This window comes from Lynx canadensis, chromosome B1 (genome assembly GCF_007474595.2).
Source record: "Lynx canadensis isolate LIC74 chromosome B1, mLynCan4.pri.v2, whole genome shotgun sequence".
Taxonomy (NCBI): Eukaryota; Metazoa; Chordata; class Mammalia; order Carnivora; family Felidae; genus Lynx; species Lynx canadensis.
In genome coordinates, this window is record NC_044306.2 from 205,287,045 (window position 1) to 205,303,493 (window position 16,449).

The following is a 16,449-nucleotide window of genomic DNA, read 5'->3' on the forward strand; positions in this document are numbered from 1 at the left end:
GAGGACGGAGGTCAGGAAGGACACTGGCAGTGAGGGAGAAAGGTGAGGGGAGCAGGTGACGCGCTCAGAGCCGAAGGGCCTTCTAGGCTGAGACCCCCGTGCGTCGTTCCGATCCAAACTTCTCCCCGGCCAAACAGGAACAAGATGGGAAAGGGCCTGTTTGGGGTGCCGGCCACACTCTGAACGCGGAAGTGACCACAGACGAAGTCCTCCCAAGCCCCGAGGGCCCACGGGCACGGGTTACCTTGTAGGGCGAGATGTGCGTGTCTGGTGGGAAGGCCAGCATGCCCATGACCTGGCGGACCTCGTCCAGCTGGCTCCCCTCGGCCTGACTGAAATGCTTTCTCGCGTGTCTGGAAAACAGCATTTGGGGCCGTCTAAGTTTGCAGCTTTACCTTTAAGAGTCTGCGCTCACAGTGTATGCCGGGGCCTCAGTGCCGAAGAAGCCCCCTCCTCGTGTGCCCTGGGCCAGGGTCTGCTGGGAGCTCAGCTCAGCAGGGCCCCCCCCTCACGGACGCAGGGTCGGAGGTGAGGTTCGAGGCACCGAGCATAGAATCCCACTCAGGGAACAGCCAGAGGCAGCGACCCAGCTGAAAAGGGCACCTGCCCCAGCTCTTCCAGTGACCCTGGCCTACACGAACCCAAAGCCCAGCAACACTAATTGCGCCAGAACGCCCACCGGTCCCCCCCGCCCCCGGCACAGCCCTGGGAGGCCCCGGAGACAGTCCGTCCCCCCGGGTTCTGACTCTCAGGAGACACAGAGCCCACAGGTCGAGCCCCAGGGCTGTGCCTTCCCGCACAGGCCGCACCTGGGGACCCCGCGTCCCCGTGCCTGCGTGCCAGCCTCCTTCCCAGAGGCCCCCCCCTCTGCCCTCACGCACGCCCTCGGCCCACCCCCTAAACGGCACATCGCCGCGCCTGAGTGTCCTCCAGCCCGGGGCCGGCACCGTCCCAGGACAGGTGGACACAGCAGAACCCGCGGCCCCGTGCCCACACGGTAAGTCGGCCTCGTGCCGTCAGAACGGTCGTGTGCACCAGACAGGAGGAGCCTGGGTGCCCGGCCCCAGCGTCCTGCTTGGGGACGGGGAGAGAGGCCTCGAGTCACAGGCAGGGCCCAGCCAGTCAGGGCAGGCCTGCTGGACACTCCACGCTTCACCCCCCCGAGCCCAGAAGGCCCGCCCCGTGAAGTCAGGGAGGGAGTCTGCCCTCTGCGGAGAACCGGGAGACCACCTCCACGTACCTCACGGCGTCCAGTCTCTTGTTCTGCCGGATGAGTTCAATGAACTCCTGAATCCTGAGGCTGAATTCCAGGCAGCTCTGGGGGCAAAGACGAGACAAGGCCTGGGTAGCGTCCCCACACAGCCACGCCCACGGGCCGGCCCCGCCACACGGGCCGCACACCGCACGCCCTGCCGAGGGAGCTTCGAGCCAGCAGGGAGGTGGGACGGACGCCAAAGCTGTAGTTTCAGCTGCAGCCCATGCCTCCCCAGCACGGCGGGAGCAGCCCTGCACCCAGGGGGCCGGGGCCTCGCGTGTGCACCCGTGGGCCAGGCTCGGGGATGGCGGGACAGGCACCCCCTGAGGGCGAGGATGCCGGAGGCTGAGGGTTCGGAGGGCCCGTGGCACGACTTCCCGTGTGTGTGAAGTGACCCCATGAAGACAAGTTTCCAGCCCCTTCACAATCCCGGCTGCTTCATCCGCACAAAGGCGTCAGCGTGTGGGCACGCTGTCACAGCCTTCTCCTAGCCCAGCTGCATTTCCCAGCCTCGGCCCCGGGGACCTGGCCTCAGGATCCCGTGTGGCACTGTCCACCTCAACCTGCTCCCCACGTGAGGCCCCAACACCCGGTTGGGAGAGGCTGGGAGGTGGTGTCTCGCAGGGGAGCAGAAGCAGGAGCGCCAAGCGGGGAGCAGGGGAGAGGACCCAGGTCCCCGAGCAGGGACACGGGTGAGGACCCTTGGGGTGGGGTGGGGGTGGGGACAGTGCACAGGGACGCCGGGGACACGTGTTCCAGGCAGAGAAAGAGCCAGTTCAAAGGCCCTGGGGAGGGCGGGGGTGCCGGGATTTGCAGAGGGCACAGGGGGCACGAGGTCTGGGGCAGCAGTGGCCGGTGGGCCTCGTGGGGCAGTGAGGGGCAGCTGACAGGGTGCGGCACCAGCACGGTCATTTGTGTGGAAGCCCAAACGCTAACTCTGAAATCTCAACAATGCCGGTCCAGTTTGGGTTCAAACTCTGACTGAGGATGGGTGAAGGCAGGCAAAATTAACTTCTGTGACCTAAAGATGAAAAGCTGGATTATTCTACAAAAGTAGTAATTTAAACCATAGTATCTTTGTGGTTTCAGAAAACGCTCAGTATTTCCAACCAGAAACAGAATAAGCGGAGTTAACGGAATAGGAAAATCTCTGGGTTTTCCGCGATTTGTCACTCCGTCTTCTGTCGTACCTGGATCGCAGGGCGGTGCGGACAGAGTTCTACGTGGTGAGTCAGTCAGCCAGCCCCAAGTGTCTCAACTGTGACTCGAGTCTACCAATCACGTGGACTTTTCCCACCCGGGCCTCCGAACGTGCACACGGACATTCTGACGAAGGGTCTCAGCCGGACCCCTGCGAGGGCGCCTCCGGGGACACGAGGGCAGAGCACCGGCTGACGGGACCTACCTTGGGGCCCGCCAGGCCGTCGGAGGCAAAGGTGCCGAGAACCACCTACCTGGTGCCCAACACGTCCACAACACAGGTGCTCGGGGCAAGCGGTTTCCCCGCCCTCACCCCACCTCCCCCGCCCTCTGCACCAAGGCAGCGGTCCGTCCTGGCCCCCAAATGGATGGAGCAGATGCCACGTGCTGAGTGGCGGGCCCGGCACCAACTGTAAACAGAAAGGAGGTCCCACCCGCAATGACGCGCTCCCTTCCGAGGTCAGACCAGCAGAAGCCAAGGGGGGGAGCCCGGGGGGGAGATGCCCTGCCCGCCTCCCCAGGGCGGCCGACGATCGCCGCTCTGGGCTCAGGGGACGCCAGGAGCTCTAACAACACGGGGGAGCCACCAGGCGGATGTCCCAGGTGAGAGCGCCACGGCGCGTTCCACGACAGCTATGACTGCACGTGCGGACGCGTTCGAGGATTTATAACGGCTCTGCTCTCGTAGCTCACCTTCCGGTCTCACCGGCAAATACAAACGAACTGGAAGTCGGGTGCCCAGACTCCAGCATGAGACAGCACAATCCTAGGCGATCGTGCCAAGCACCCACGGCTGAATAGCGTCCCTCGTGTGCTACCTGGGGGGGGCCTGGCGCCTTCACGGTTGTGACTCCACCGGCTTTCCGGACACGCAGCCCGTGTGCTGCCGCTCCGATTGCCCTGAAGCGTCTGGACCCCAGAGTCAACAGACGCCCACTCGGCACACCCATCGGGAAACTCGGGTCTCAAATCTGCCTTCTGGCCTAGGGCCTCTGACTGCTCCGAGGGGTTTGCTGTGGTCCAGCGCGGCCCCTCCCCGGCCTGCGCGCGTGAGCGCACGCGTGTACCCACACATACGTGCGCTGCGGGTGCTTCGCCGCTCTACCCTGTTCGGCCGGCACTTCGTAACAAGCCTATCTTCACGCCCAACGCGCTTCGGGGTGGCTGTCCACGTGCTTTCCAGCGCGCGGGCCGGTGACAAGAAGCTGCCAGCCGCGGACTCGGCCGCCTGCCCACCCGCCCTCCCCCACAGTGGCTGTGAGGCCCCGCCTGGGACCCGGCCCAGGGGGACGTGCCCTGGCCAAGCAGCAGTGTTGTCTGGAGGCATCGGGGCTTGCAGAAACTGGCTGTCAGGACGGGAAGCCTACGTTCCTTCTGGCCTGGTTCCCACCGTGTGGCACAGCTGTGGGGGCTGGAGCAGGAGCGCAGGGTAAGTGTTACATACCAATTCTGGCTTTCCTTTTATGGTTTCCATACCAAGATCCTCACTCTCTTTAGGGGAGCCACTGGCCACTCTACTTTTCCGTCCCGTCTTCGCGTCGTGCTCGCTTTGGCGGCCCTGAGTGGCAGAGAGCGTCACCCTTGGCTGGTGACTATATGCACACGACAAGCTCAACCGGGGAGAGGTTAAAGGCGCTCGGTTTAGAAAACAGAAAACAAACAGTTTTTCTAACGGAGGCAGGGGAAGGTTAATAGAAGTTAAACATTTCTGCAAGCCCCATGGTGACAACACCTTTCAGTAAGCACGTTTAAATTCTGCAATTTAAGTGTCCATTTTTTAAGCTGCTTGTATTGTAGCTCTCAAGAAAAGCTAGCACTTAGCACCTTGGCAGGTGGACAACGCTTCCCGGCGGGGCTCTCCTGTACCGGTGACTGAGGGGCTGGGCGAGCCGGAGGGACCCGGCACACGCAGGCAGTCGGCACCTCGCCCCTTCAGAACCTCATGCTCAGGCCATTTGTCAAACCGTAATGCAGAGGGGGTGCACTTTTCAGGGATTTTACCCAAAACCCAAACACGGTGACCAAAACCGAAACCCCACACCCCCACCCTGCCAACCGGAAGCTCAGAACTCTGAACCAACAGGTGAAGAAGCGTTGGTTCCCGCCGGTGCTCGCCCGCAAGCCCCGCCCCGCGCCCGCAAGCCCCGCCCCGCGCCCGCACACCTTCATCTTGCGCAGCCGGGACTTGTTGTCGTGGCACCAGGCCAGGCAGGTGGCGGTCTCGCGCCTCTCCAGGGACTCCTCCACTTCTTTGGCAGTCAGGAACATCTCGATGTTCACTAAGTCCTTAGGGGAGGGTAGCGGCGTGAGCTCCGTGCACTGGGCTCTGGGACCCCCGCACCCAGGCCCCATGTGCTCTGTGCTCCCTCCGGTTCGGCGGGGCCCAGCCTGGCAGAAGGGCTCGGCCCGAGGCTCTTGTGGGCCGTCTGAGCCCAGCGGGCCGAGCACAGCGGCCCCAGCACCGGCTGAGCACAGCGGCCAGAGCACAGCGGCCCCAGCACGCCAACCCCAGCACTGGGCCGAGCACAGTGGCCCCAACACCCCGCCCAAGGCCCATTCTGCGCCCACATACGGTCTCCCAAGAGCAGCTGTGGGCCCCAAACCAAAGCCCCAGGTTAGAACCTTCCCCCTCCGGGCGGGAACATACGCCTGATCCCATTTCACCCCTTCACAATTAGATCCGGGAATCCATACCCTCATTTTCTGGGCTTTTTTTTTCCTCTGAAGATTTATTTGAATGAGATTTTAGAGAAGGGGCAGTGAGGGTGGATGAGCAGGGCGGTCTCTGTGTCACGTTTGCTCTTTCCCCTTCTCTGGTGCCTGTGCAACTGGGGAAGCAGCCTACGCAGCCGTATCTGCTGCGCTCTGGCGGATCTAGGCAGGCCCAGGGACTCGGGGTAAGGACAGCCACCAGCCCCGTCACATGTCTGCCAGAGTGAAGGAGCCCACGGGGTGCCCGGGGCCTGCACGTCCCCAGCAAGGGGCTGGGGCACCGCCAACAACAAGGATGTGGCCATGCAGGCTGGGAAGAGACAGTGGATGCTTGCACATCACCAAAGGGACAAGCCGTGAGGAAAACGAATGTCAAGCGGGAAGTTTCTCCCCCTTCTGGAATGACCGGAGCAAACACCGTTACTGAAGATCTGTGTCTCGCTAAGCGGAGGGGAAGCGTCCAGCACGAACCCTCGGGGGAGGGTTGAACCACTTGAACTCTCGGGGGAACCGTGCTGCTCTGCATGCCAGTGTCCTGTGGCCAGCAGGCGAGCGTTGGCTGCACACACATCCCGGTGTCCTCAGGCAGGCCTCACACGGAGCCACTTGGCACGGCAAAGCGTGGGACGAGTCCGCTCTCTTGCCATGCTGTCTCCACGTAAGGTCTACCCTGGGGCCAACCAAGTCAGGAGCTCACCACCGAGCTTCCCAGCCTCGGCAGCCAGGGCCGCGGCCTGCTTCTCGCACAAGCGGTGTCTGGAGAAGGGAGGACTGTGGCAGAAGACGGGAACTTTCAAGTAAAAGTGACCAAAGCGAAAGCCAGAAACTTTCCTTTCTTTCTGCACGTTAAGAAGTACATCCTGGACAGGGGCCCGGGTGGCTCAGTCGGTGGTTAAGCGTCCGACTCGGTTTTGGCTCAGGTCATGATCTCACAGTGTGTGAATTTGAGCCCCGCCTTGGGATTTTTTCTGACAGTGCAGAGCCTGCTTGGGATTCTCCTGTTCCTCCTCTCTGCTCCTCCCCTGCTCATGCGTGGGCACTCTCTCTCAAAAATAGATAAACTTCAAAAAAAAAAAAACAGTACGTCACAGCTAACGATGCTGCAGTATCATTAACACCGGATGTTTATCGCAAAAGTAACCAGAAAACATACTAATCAGAGTGCCACCACACAGCGACCCTTGGGCTCAGCCACACCAGGGCCGAGGCCAGCACAGGGACTGCTGGGGCGTGTCGCCGCGGAAGGCGATAGCCAGGCTCGGGCAGAAGAGTAGCTGACCTAAGGACAGGGGTTGTGCCACTGTCGGGGTCGGCGCCCTGGACACGGCCCGTGAGCTCTGCGGGTTTCCGAACGGCAGCTTAACGGAGGGCAGTCTGGGGTGGGTCACCCCAGGGCCGCTTCACCCAAGTCGTCAGGAGCCACCGGACGGATCCCCAGGCTCATACGGCCGGAGACCCAACCGTGGCTCCCCTGCCCCACGTCCTGACTGCCAACTTTGGGGTGAGGGCAGGAGCAAGAAGCAGGACAGCGAGCTCGGAGGGGGGCCGGCCCAGTGAGAGAGGGCTCCGTCCTCACGCAGGGGCGGTGGGGGGCAGCTAAGACTCCCGCAGTGCTCCCCGGTTCCCGCCCCGCCCACACCTCGCCCTCCCGACGCGAGCTGACGGGTAAGCGCCGCGCACACACACGCCTCGCACGCCGGTGTTCCTACTTATTAAGCGGGGCGAGGGCCAGCACAGCGTCTCAGCGGTTGGCTGTCTTCTTGAGCCACTCCTTCCGCCGTTTCTCTGGCATTTTCTTCCCTCTTCTCTAGAACCTCCCTAACGGGCAAATGCTGGGTCTCCTACACGAGGATCGTCTCTGTCTACTTCCATCTCTGGTTGCGAGTTTCGCCCTGAGTTCAGAGGCGGTCTCCCCTGCTCGCGTGTCAGGGTCCACCTGTGTGTTTGACCGGTGCAGCCTCTGAGTCTGGATCCTTCGCATCTTTCTCCTTCCTGCCCACGGGGTCTCCGAGGTCCACGCGTGGCCCCTGGGTTGGGGGACTCACACCAGAGGCGCCACGCCGGACGGCGGAGGTGGGCCAGCATGCGCAACACGCGTGGAAGCTGGAAACCGTCCCAGACGATCAGGTGCTGGCCCCGCGTGAGAAGCCAGACGGCGCACAAAGACACCCCTGGGGCTGTGCCTCTCCTCCAACACCGAGGCTCCGCGTGGGGCACGCGGCCCCATCCGGGCGGCCCCGGAGCTCTCTCTCCACGGCGTCTTGGGATGGACGGAAGTTAAACGTTAAGGAACCTTGATACACCAGCGTCTTCGCCGGTGACGGCACCCCACTCTGCTGGGAGCCCTCCCCCCACCCAAGGGCATGAGGGTCCTCCTCCACTTCCTGCTGCAAACAGCTGCGAGCCGGGGTTCCACCTGGAAATGCTGCAGGGCCCCCTTCATAGGATGTCCACGGTCTGACCACTGCCATCACCGTGAATCACAGTACGGTCCCCCTCTGCCGCCCACAGTCTGTTCTCACAGAGCAACCAGGGTGAGCCTGTTAAAGCAATGCCTCCAGGGGCGCCTGGGGGGCTCAGTCGGTTGAGTGTCCGGCTTCGGCTCAGGTCACGATCTCACGGTCTGTGAGTTCAAGCCCTGCATTGGGCTCTGTGCTGACGGCTCGGAGCCTGGAGTCTGCTTCGCATTCTGTGTCTCCCTCTCTCTCTGCCCCTCCCCCACTCACGCTCTGTCTCTGTCTCAAAAATAAGCAAACATTAAAAAAAAAGCAATGCCTCCAACTCAACCCCCACCCCCCCACCATGCACACATTTCAGTTGAGGGGAAACCCCAATCGATGAGTTCCGCATACGCTCAGACACCCGCCCCAAATATATGGCAGCTCCCGGGCCTGGGACCCTCCCCTCATCTCTGCGAGCCCACCCCAACCAACTTTTTTTTTTTTTTTTTTTTACTTAATGTCTACTTATTTTGAGGGGGAGCAGGGGAGGAGCAGAGAGAACACCAAGCAGGCTCCACCCTGTCGGCACAGAGCCGCACACAAGGCTCAAACCCACCACCGTGAGACCCTGACCCGGGCAGAAATCAGGAGTTGGACTGAGCCACTCAGGTGCCCCCCGAAACCAACCTTCTGAAAATCCCCAGTCCTCCTGCCCCTGTGCCCTGTGCGCCCTGTACACATCCTGTTTGACTCATGCCTCTCTCCCCATCAAAGCACACGTTCGGGGCCAGGAGCATTCGGCCACTCCCTCACGGGGCAGGAAGACGGAGGGCGGGGTGTCTGTGAGAAGCCCAACGACCACCGCGCATGCACAGGCCGTGCCAGGCAAACAGGACAGGATGCCCCGACAGTCAGGCACGAGCTGGCTGTACTGGGCAGGGAAGGTCAGGGAAAGAAAAGCGTGGGAGGAACAGGCTCGAGGCACCACTGGGTGCCGCGCAGAGACTGGTGGGTGGGGAGGCGGGTGTGCTATGGACCCCCCAACACGGTAGACGCCGCCCTCGGGAGACCAGAGGGACCGCTGCCCAACGGCAGAGGGGCAGCCCCCAGCTGAACCGGCCCGGAGGCCAGAGAAAGGTGCACACGGCTCCGTGAGGCCCCCGGAAAGGGAGCGAGGGCCCCGCGTGCCAACCTAGATGGCTGCAGACACACCCCGGTGTCCTCGGGCAGGCCTCCCCCGGAGCCGCTCGTCACTTCGGAAGCCGGCCCGCGCGGCTCCCGAGCCACCGAAAGGGGAGCGCGTGTGCGTGCGGGTGTCGGCCTCTCTACCCGGAGGGACCTGCCCCGGGGAGCTGGCCCCGCGGCCCCGCCCCGCGCCCAGGCCCACCTCGATGCCGCTCTGGCGGGCCAGCTTCACGGCCGTGTTGTAGTAGCCGCAGCGCAGCAGGTGCTCCACCATCATGCGGTCCATGCGCTTCCTCTTCCACATGCTGGCCGCCGCGGGCTGGTCGCTGCTGTGCTCCTTGAGGTGCTCGATCCTGCGCTTGCACAGCTTGGCGCTCTCGTCCTCCGCCTGGATGGACTCCACCGCCTGTGACACGACACGCAACGGAGAGGCGCTCGGGACGGGGCGGCGGCCAGCCTGCCCCGCCCCCAACACCCGCAAACGGGAGGGAGGCAAGAACAAATCCGAGGACGGCAGGGGACGGCCCGGGCCCGGGCCCGGGTGACGGTGGCCAAAGGGAGGGTCCCACACACGCCCCGGAGGCAGGTGCGGCTGCGTCGGTCATTCCCGTCATTCCCGAGAAGGCAAGTCAACACCCACGGCTCTGCGGCCCCCACCTGCCCTTCCGCGACGCGACTTTTTGCCCAACGTGCTCTGCTGCCGTGCTGTCAGACGCGTAGTTTTGAACCGCTTCCCGGTTAAGTAAACCACCTGTTATGTCACGACTACCTCTCGTGACACTTTGGTGCGGCTCCCCAGAAGTGTTACATGCCGGCGCCGTCCGCGACGGCAGCCGACTCTCGAGCACCACCAACCGTGGCGCCGGTGTCACTGCCGGCTGGCGCTCGTCGGGCACGGTCCGCTCCTCTGCGGCTTCCGCCTGCTGCCAGGGTAGCTGCTAACCCTTTGGAAGTGGTTTTCTTCCTCCTGCCGCTTTTCAGATTTTTCTCTCTCTTTTCAGTTTCACAATGTGAAATCCTAGGTAGGTCTATTTTTATTTGTCCCATTTAGGACTCTGACCTGGCGACTCCCGCCGTTCGGAAAACCTCAGCCATTCCCCCTGCACCGTCCCTTGGCTTTGGTCAAAGTCTTTGCTCTATTCTCCCAGGCCTCCTACCCTCTTATGCATTTTCGCGTTCTCCTGCTCTCTGTGCTGCATTCTAGATAATTTCTTCACACCTACCTTCCAGTTCACAAATTCTCTCTTTAGCTTGGTCTGTTAAATGTTGAAAAGTCTGTTACAAGCAAACACTTGCGTCTTTCGTCTCAGTTATTATACTTTTAATCTCTTGAAGTTCTGTTCGGTTCACTTTAAACCCACTCACACTGTACACTTCCCGTCCCCTGTGTCCCCCGCGGATGGTCTCAGCTGTCTGTTCTTCAGACGCGGTAGAGTCGGGCGGGGCCCGACAGCCTCCACGCCGTACCCCCCGAAGACTGCGCGGCGTCCACCGTTTCTGCCGTGCCTCGGCCACACGTCCCGTGTGCCCGGTCATCTTACTCGACAGATGTGACGCCCTGATGGAAGCTGTCCCCCGCTCGAGAAGCGCTGCGGTCCGCCTGGCGCCTGGAGGTACCACCGGCGGGGACCGCTGGCACCAAGTCGAAGAGGAGGGGTCGTGGCTCACCTGGCTGTCCGGAAACCGGCCGCGATGTCTGCCCCTGGGGCACCCTCACCTGACAAGCAGGGCTAGCGGGCCCCGGCCCCGGGAAGCAAGGCCCTCAGAGGGCTCACCTGTGTGATGCAGTCCCCAGGGCGGCAGGGGGTCCCGCCCTTCTCTCCTCTTGTCCCCTGCCCTCCGATTCTGGCGATAAACTTTGTCTCGTGAGCCCTTTGACACGTTCAGCGAGATGTTTTACAATAGCTTCTGGTATTTTCCAGGTTGTTCTCGCTGGGCGTAGCGTACACCCTTCCTAGCTCTCCCAGCTTCGTGAGAAACCCAACACAAAGTTCTGAGGTGAGATTCTGGAAGTAAGAAGTCATCTGTCTCCCCATCTGCACCTGGGACACTCTGGTGCCAGGACGACCTGGCCTCACAGGAAGGGGAGCGTGGAACTGGAAGCCGGCCTGCCATTCCCACAGAGGGCGCGGGGCACGCACGGCGTGGAGTGGCTCGCCCCTCCCGCACTCTGGCCCTGAAAGCCCACCTCCCCACCTCAGGGCTGCCTGGCCTCTGCCGTGGCCCCGATCCCACAGAAGACGGCCCCTTTTTGGGACAGCCCGGGCACACGGTGAGGCCGGGGCCACGGACCCACACTGCAGCCCGAGCACCGGGGGGCAGACGGGACGGTCCGGAAGCAACACTCACCTTCCTCTTGAGGACGCTGAGCTTCTCCACCACGCCATCCAGAAGGCTGACCACAGAGTCCACGGCGGGGCAGCCGCTCAACGTCTTCTCCAGCTCGGCCACCACCATGGTGACGTGGCTCGTCTCTCGGTCAATGTTTTTCTGAGCAGCCCGGAAGCGTTTATTCAGTGTTTCATAGGGCACCTAGGGAAGAGAGGCAGCTGGCGTGTGAGCACCCGCCGTCCTACGTGCGGGACCCCAGACCTCCTTCCTGGTACTTTGTCAGGCAGAAGTCCTAGGCTTCCAGGGGTCTAAACACACATCTACTACCCACAAAGGGCCTGTGTGAACCGAGGACCATTCGCGTTCCTGGACGAGGACACTAATGTGAGGATGTGTCCTGTCCCCAAATCCACAGAGGTAGTGCAGCTGCACTCTTTCTGGAGAACGTTTACGGGTACATTGTGACAAAGTAATCCCCAAGTTCATCCAGAATGACAAACAGTTAAGGAAACGACCGAAAACGCGTAGTGCTGGGGGCTGCAGAGGGCCCATGATGGGCCCGGTGGGGGCAGCGGGGACGTAACAGCGGGGGGTCACGCAGGACGAGGGGGAGGGCGCGCCAGCACCTACGGGAAATCGTGAGCGCGCGTTTAACTACTACGTGAACCGCCTTCCCCTAATACCCACCAAGGATGGCGTGTCCTTCCAGAGAGAACACCCCTCCCAGCCCTCCTCCCAGCTGCGGGCCCAGCACTTCCCACCCACCAAGGGCCAGCAGTCACTGCAGAAGTCTGTGACAAGCCGCGCCAAGCGCACACCTTCCCTACAGTGGTGCCGACCACGGGGAAGGATCCGCTCCCAAGGGGCACCGCGCTCGGTGGGGAGGAGCCAGGATTCCCAGGGGCGGAGACACCAAGGTGACAGCATAAATCAGAAGGGCCGGACCCGGCCAAGGAGGGCCATGGCAACAGGACTCTTCCCCGGGATCCGGCGAGGCCACTGCCATCCTGTCCCAGCTGCCACTCCCACCTCGCCTCTGTTGGGCACACAGTGGCAGTGGGCAAACACTCCCGTCCACACCTTGGGTCTTATCGGCCCAAGAGGCGCAACACCACTGGACAAGCCACGGGCGCCACACGGGGAGGTCTCGTCCCCTGCAGCCTCCACGCTGGGTCCGGCACGAGCAAGACACGAGAGTCTCTGAGAGGAAACAGAGCAGGGCCGTCTCCAACGTGGGGTGACACACGACCACCCACGGCACCTGCGCCTCTTCAGCTGCGTGAGGTCGACGGCCAACCAGGTCTGTCCTGATCTCACGATCCCTGACGGGCGTGGACGAGGGGGAAGCTGCAGGCAGACGGCCGGCCGCAGACACGCACCTGTCCCCGCACCCAGGGGAAGAGACACCCTGCGCCGAGCCTCAGTTCTGCCACGCGTACCTCGCAAGAGAGTAACAAAGCGCAGCACAGAGACCTGGGTGCTCGCGCTCGCTCGACTCCGGTCAACCTCAGAGGAGGCGCCGAAGCCGGGTGCTGGTGGGATGCTGCCTCGAGCAGACTCCCTTTCAGAATCCCGGGCTGTTCTCAGAGCCTCCACCCACCCCAGCGGCCCCGCAAACCGACCGTGTGAGGACAGGTGTGTGTCTAACCTGACCCGGCCGGCACTTTCGTAAGACACAATAAACAGGATTACTGCAAAATGTACTGAGACAAATCCCGTGACGCACAATAACAAAAGCTTCAAAGTTTTACTCAGATTCGGACGTTAAAACTACACTTCAATAAACGCGGTCAAAAGGAAAAGAGAAAAAGTCACACGTCCGCACACACAGTCAGTCCGAGCACGCGCCAGGTGACGGTAGTGTCCCCGCTCCATGCGGCTGTATAAGGCAGGTGAGCACCACTGTGCTCTGTCACCCACGCTGGACACGGTCGTGCTCCTAAGTGCCAGCAAGACTCTGCGTGGTCGACATACCCGCGCTCGGCGGGTGACAGCACGGGACTCACAGGAGTGACGTGTCTCAGCATCCCGCCTTCCGCTCGGGACACCCGGCCCGAGGCTCGTCCCACGGGGCCAAAGGGGACACAAGAGGAGGGTCCCAAGCAGGTGCCACAGGCTTGAGCCCTCCACTTGTAACTTGTATCCAAAAAGGAAGCCGGCAACGCCCTGACGTTCACCTTCAGGGCGTCATCAACATCCAGGCCCAACAACGCCTGTTGTGAGGTTACAAAGTGAATTACTCTCTCGACGACCTGATGCGCTTCTGGGTGCGGCTAACAAAACCACGTGACAGCACTGCTGGTGGCGCCGAGCCCGGCCATGCTCCTCTCCTGCCCGCCGTGTGACCCGACCCGAGCCCGCCCCTCAGCCGCCGCTCCTGGCTCTGACCTCCGGATGGCCCTGCCGCGTGCCTCCTGCGCCACTCCTCCCACCCGAGGACTGGCCTCCTGCCCTCCGGGCTCCGGCCCCTGTGAGGGCCTCACCTTCTGCTGCCCACACCCCCATCTGCCCAAGCCCCCCACCAGCCTGGGCCGCACCCGGAGGTCGGCGTGGGACCAAGGCCAGGGATGTGAGCGCCCGCCACCGCCCCTCCGCAAACACGCAGCAGGAGCTCCCAGAGCACGGAGCCGCCTCCTGGGCCAACTTCCGGCCCGAGGACACAGGGCAGCTGACCCCGGAAAGCTCCTCAGCCTCTGCCCGCAGGGCCCGCAGCCTGGGGTCCCTGCCTTTCCCCAGCTGCCCCCTGCCGCTCCGTCACCCACGGCTCCTTCACAGGCTCCTTCCAAAAGGCCTTTTGCCAAATGAAGGAATGGAATTTCAGAAATGCTGAAGATTCTGAACCAAGCAGCCATCATTCAAGAAGGAGGGCAAAATTAAGACACTTTCAAACACGGAGACACTGCCAAGTTGAGCACCCGCAGCCTTTTCTGGGAGGAAAACGACTCAGAGAGTCCTCCACGAAGCAAGAATAACCACATGAATGAGAAGAAACAACAAGATACAAGCAAGAGCTGAGAGGAAAGAAACGAGTAAAAGATACAATCAAACCAAGAGGGGAAAAAACCAGGTAGTTAGTTTAAAAGGAAAAAGAAAATCCATGGCCTAAGTAACACGGATATGGGGACGATAAGTTTCAGAGATTTTGAAAGAATCCCAAAATAAGAGGCAGACACTAAAAACATACTCTTAAATGTATAGGCAACAAAACAGAAGTAGACAAATGGGGACACCAGGCTGAAAGCACCCAAGGGAAAGGGCTGGAGCAGACATTTCTCCCAAGAAGACGCCGTGGCCGACCCATGAACGAAAACGTGCTCGGCGTCACCGAGCCTCAGGGAAATGCAGAGCGGAACCAGGAGACCCCACGTCACACCCCGGGGGAAGACGGCCCTCAGAAAAGCGGGTCCACGGGCCTTGGCGAGGGTGTGGGGAAACTGGGAGCCCGCGCTCTGTCGGTGGGGACGTAAACTGGTGCCGCCGCTGCAGAAACAATGTGGCGGGTCCCCCAAAAATCAAACAGGGAGCCCCTGTGATCCGGTAAGCCCACGCCCGCCTCCCCCTGCGACCCAGCAAGCCCACGCCTGCCTCCCCTGCCATCCAGTAAGCCCATGCCCACCTCCCCCTGCGACCCAGGAAGCCCACGCCCGCCTCCCCCTGCCATCCAGTAAGCCCACGCCCGCCTCCCCCTGCGACCCAGTAAGCCCATGCTTGCCTCCCCCTGCCATCCAGTAAGCCCATGCCCACCTCCCCCTGCGACCCAGGAAGCCCACGCCCGCCTCCCCCTGCGACCCAGCAAGCCCACGCCCGCCTCCCCTGCCATCCAGTAAGCCCACGCCCGCCTCCCCCTGCGACCCAGCAAGCCCACGCCTGCCTCCCCCTGCCATCCAGCAAGCCCACGCCTGCCTCCCCCTGGCATCCAGTAAGCCCACACCTGCCTCCCCCTGCCATCCAGTAAGCCCACACCCTCCTCCCCCTGCCATCCAGTAAGCCCACGTCTGGCCCAGGTGTGAGCCCAGAAGAACGGAGAGCAGGGTCTCCAAGAGGTGTGTGCACCCCACGTTCACAGCAGAAGCGTTCACATCAGCTAAAACGAGCAAGAACCCAGAGTCCGTCGACAGACGCGCGGGTAAGAAAACGTGGTCCACCCGAAGAGAGGAAGTCCTGACAACTGGTGTGACATGGGTAACCCGCAGGACACTGTGCCAAGTGGCGTAGCCAGGCACAGAAAGACTAAGCTGTGTGATTCTTCCTACATGAGACAGAGGAGCCGTGTGATCAGAAGCACAACACAGAAGAGCGGCTGCCAGGGGCTGGGGGGCAGGGGGAGCTGTTTAATGTGCAACCGGGACTGAATGTGTCCCCCATAGTTTGTGCATTGAAATACCACCCCCACTGGGATGGCGTATGGAGACAGGAGCTCTGGGAGGTGACTGGGTTACCCGGGTGGGGTCCTCAAGACTGGAATGAGCGTCCTTACAACAGGGACCATTCACTCTTCACCACACGCAATGCAGACAGACGGTGGCCATTGGCAACCCGGAGGAGGCCCTCACCAGAACCCCACCGGCCCAACGCCTTAGCCTCCAGAGCTTGGAGAATACCTTCCTGGGGCTTATAAGCACGCGGTCCACAGCACTTTGGACTGACTGAGACAAATGGGTACATAGTTCCAGTTGCGCAAGGCGAAAAGGTCTGGACACCTGCCGCACAGGCCTGAGATGGCTGGTTCGCGCCACGTTTCACCACAACGAAAACGATATTCCCGATACTGATGCTATATGACAATGGTATCTGATTTCAAGACTTAACCGTGAAGCTATAGCGATCAAGACAGTGTGGCCTTCGTGCAGCAACACAGGGACCGGCGGAGTGTGGAGAACCCTGAAATGGACCCTCATCGTGTTCTGTCCAAGGAGACAAGCAATCCAGGGCGGAGAGGACCATCTAGACAGTGACATGGGAGGGGGAAGGCTTCAGTCTATACCTCAGGTGGTCCATAAACCCCCCCTTAGAAGATCATGGACTCAGGGACCCAAACAGAAAAGCTACAACTACAGAACTTCTAGATGGGCACATAGAAGAAAATCTTCATAACCCTAAGACAAGCAAAGTTTCCTAAAGGGATATAGAATGCACTAACTATAAAAGAAAAATTGATCAATTACATCTTATCAGAACAAAATTCTGCTCTTTGAAAGACAACTTAAGAATAAAGACAACGATGGCAAGACTAGGAGAGAACATTTACCATATGGAAATCTGACAAAGGACCTGTGCCTAGAACATACTTAGAACTCTTACGACTCAAGACCAAGACAATCCCAT

General features: G+C 61.3%; 1 protein-coding gene across 5 annotated transcripts in view; it reads right to left on the reverse strand.

The window, feature by feature from the left end:
- The window catches only part of MAEA (macrophage erythroblast attacher, E3 ubiquitin ligase), a 38,409-nt gene that overhangs the window by 4,845 nt on the left and 17,115 nt on the right, over nucleotides 1–16,449 (reverse strand). For 2 of the 5 annotated variants that reach the window (XM_030314393.2, XM_030314395.2), the window contains exons 2-7: nucleotides 11,143–11,325; nucleotides 8,996–9,199; nucleotides 4,619–4,741; nucleotides 3,900–4,013; nucleotides 1,241–1,317; nucleotides 245–353 (exon numbers count right to left, since the gene is read on the reverse strand). In XM_030314393.2, the coding sequence (XP_030170253.1) occupies nucleotides 245–353; nucleotides 1,241–1,317; nucleotides 3,900–4,013; nucleotides 4,619–4,741; nucleotides 8,996–9,199; nucleotides 11,143–11,325 (810 nt within the window). The remainder of the gene's footprint in view (nucleotides 1–244; nucleotides 354–1,240; nucleotides 1,318–3,899; nucleotides 4,014–4,618; nucleotides 4,742–8,995; nucleotides 9,200–11,142; nucleotides 11,326–16,449) is intronic. The other 3 variants (XM_030314394.1, XM_030314396.2, XM_030314397.1) reach the window with 2 other exon arrangements.